The 2715-nt window shown below is 43.4% G+C and overlaps 1 protein-coding gene across 1 annotated transcript; it reads left to right on the forward strand.

The window, feature by feature from the left end:
* Positions 1 to 1565: 1565 nt before the first annotated feature.
* LOC101760024 (glutaredoxin-C1) lies at positions 1566 to 2297 on the forward strand. Its single transcript, XM_004968693.2, has one exon. It carries the CDS (start codon positions 1713 to 1715, stop codon positions 2022 to 2024), a length of 312 nt encoding a protein of 103 aa, XP_004968750.1. The 5' UTR covers positions 1566 to 1712; the 3' UTR covers positions 2025 to 2297.
* Positions 2298 to 2715: the final 418 nt, after the last annotated feature.

Below are 2715 nucleotides of genomic sequence, written 5' to 3' on the forward strand. Positions count from 1 at the left end.
CTTTCAGATGCTTCTTATCCATACAAATGCCACCTCTATGGCCAGATAGCAAAAACTTTAAATTAGAAAAGGCGACTTCGGAGCGCGGCATCGCATACCTCTCCATGTCCGACGAGGTGTGGGGCTTGCTTTGGTTAGATGCTGAACATACAGGATAAGAACTGGTCTAAGAGGTCATCCTTATGCTATGCTATTCATAGTGCCTCTGTATGCATCAGTCTTCTCCATGCTGACTTGGCTCGACACCGACCTGATTCTTGGGATGGTCAAGTACGTAAGAGTAGGCAACTGTGGTACTGGCGGCCGTCATCTATCTCGCTGACGTTATGTAAGAGTGATCTTATCTGAATGTGAAGAAACTGAAATTCACTTGAAAAATAACATCAGCTTTAGTAAATTACCACAATTTTACATGAAGTATCAGGCTATAAGACATCAAACAGTCTAATTTCTGAAGAACTTTAAATCCATTCCAGGCTCCACAGACATACTGTAAAAAGGATTTTTGACAGAGTAGTAGTCAAAGATTCAAATACTTCATTCCAAATATGCACTTAGATTAATATGAATGAAACTGGCATTTTTTTTTAAAAAAATTCTCCTTTTACTCCATACTGGGGCCGGGCATCCTAACAAGGTATTATGTCCTGTCTTTTACTCCGTTCCAAAGAGTGACATTCTATCTTTGTCCTAAGTAAAATCATCTGAAGTTTAACAAAATTTATAAAATGGTATCAATATTTATGATATCAAATATGTATCACAAGATTCATCGTGAAATATATTTCTATAGGATACGTATTTAGTGTCGTAAATGTTGACATTCTTCTTTATAAACTTGATATTTAAGATAGTTTGACTTAGGACCAAATTAGAATAATACTCTTTTGGAATAGAGGGAGTACTCTAATAAGGCAAACTTTGATCTTGTCAAAAGGTGTATTGGTCTCTTTGGGCTCTTATGTTTCTGTGAAAATTGAGTCTTCATACTATAATTCTTGGAATTTTGGTATTGAACATGGGAAGATCAGTATCATAAATGTATTGTATCCGTAAATTGTGTCAAATAGTTTCAGCGTCTCACAGTTATGTCTTATTCTTATATTAGTCATAGCTACAACTTTCTTGAATCTTAATTATTATTCCATAGCTACAACTTTTCTTGAATCTTCTACAGCTCATTCAACTCACATATCTCAGAAGACTAGATGACCATGATCTCACCAGAATCAATCTCTCTCTCTCTCTCTCTCTCTCTCTCTCTCTCTACCCCTATCCATTTCCCATTCTCTCTCTTCTGACTTGTCGAATGGGATAGCAGAGAACTACAAAAAGCAAGAGCCAGGAACCTTATCAACATGCATGGACGACCATCTCGGTATCAGGTTGCTGCACTTCTGTTGCCGTCCAAATATTCCATATTCCACACTGAACCGATCTGTGGTGTCGCAAGAAAGAGGCTTGGCCATTATCCAGTCCCTCCGGTATCACCTTTCGCCAGTCAGATCGCTGCAAAATCCCTCTCTCTTGCCAATGCACATGCCCACGCCTATATAAACCAGCCTCTCTTCACCAATTCTAAGCAAGCAAGCACAACTACTCAAAGCATCTCACAAACAATTAAGAAGCTCTTCTAGCTCGCCTACATTTTTTCTCTTCAATTCTTGCAAGTTCCTTTTCGCTAAGAAGTTCGATCACCTTCTTGATCAATAATGGACCGGGTGACGAAGCTGGCTTCTCAGCGTGCGGTGGTGATCTTCAGCATGAGCTCCTGCTGCATGTGCCACACGGTGACACGCCTGTTCCGCGAGCTCGGGGTGAACCCGACGGTGGTGGAGCTGGACGAGGACCCGCGGGGGAAGGAGATGGAGAAGGCGTTGGCGAGGCTGCTGGGCCGCAGCCCCGCTGTGCCGGCGGTGTTCATCGGCGGCAGGCTCGCTGGCTCCACCGACAAGGTCATGTCGCTCCACCTTAGCGGCAACCTCGTCCCGCTGCTGCGGAATGCCGGCGCGCTCTGGGTGTAGCAGAGTAGCGCCGGCTGCTCTGAATCACCTCGCTCATACGTACGCTGGAGAATAATTAACGTGTGTGCTTATTATCAGGAGATGGAGGAAAGTGATTAACTAAGCAGGCCTTTTTTCTGCACTGTAATAATAATCTATAGAGGGGTGAGTGTTGGATCAGGGTCTTTCGTACGTGCAGTAATGATGATGCATATACACATGTACTACCTCTTTTTCTTTTGTCTCCCGTACGTATCAAATGTTTAATCAGAGTCAGCAGTTTGATGCGGCAAATAATGTGAAACTGCTGAAGTGGCAGAGCTAGGATTCATCTACTAGCAGCTCTCACATAAGCCTCAACCGAACAGGTCAGATTCTGTGTCCACTCCAAGGTATAGCAAAAGTAAAAACCAATAGCACCAGGTAGTGTTCGCTTCCGCAGCTAAAAACTGTACAGAATCTTAGTCATAGATAATGCTTGGATCGGAACGCATCTCGCTCAATAGTCAATACTCAATACACATGGAGTTCCAAGTTCACTTTGCACCCTGTTTGTTGGAGCACCGGGTCTAAAAAGAGCTGGTCCGATTGTCCGACAGACCACACTGTTTGCCAACCCAACTTTTGGATGCCTGGCTATAACCCAACAAAAAAGCGGAAGACATCGACCAAGAGCTCGGCGGGGCCGATTTGAGGATGTACGCAGCCAAAG

This window comes from Setaria italica, chromosome V (genome assembly GCF_000263155.2).
Source record: "Setaria italica strain Yugu1 chromosome V, Setaria_italica_v2.0, whole genome shotgun sequence".
NCBI classification, from domain to species: domain Eukaryota; kingdom Viridiplantae; phylum Streptophyta; class Magnoliopsida; order Poales; family Poaceae; genus Setaria; species Setaria italica.

Bases quoted from the DNA above. Each gene is read 5' to 3' on its own strand.
- LOC101760024 (XM_004968693.2), top strand. From the start codon at position 1,713: ATGGACCGGGTGACGAAGCTGGCTTCTCAGCGTGCGGTGGTGATCTTC.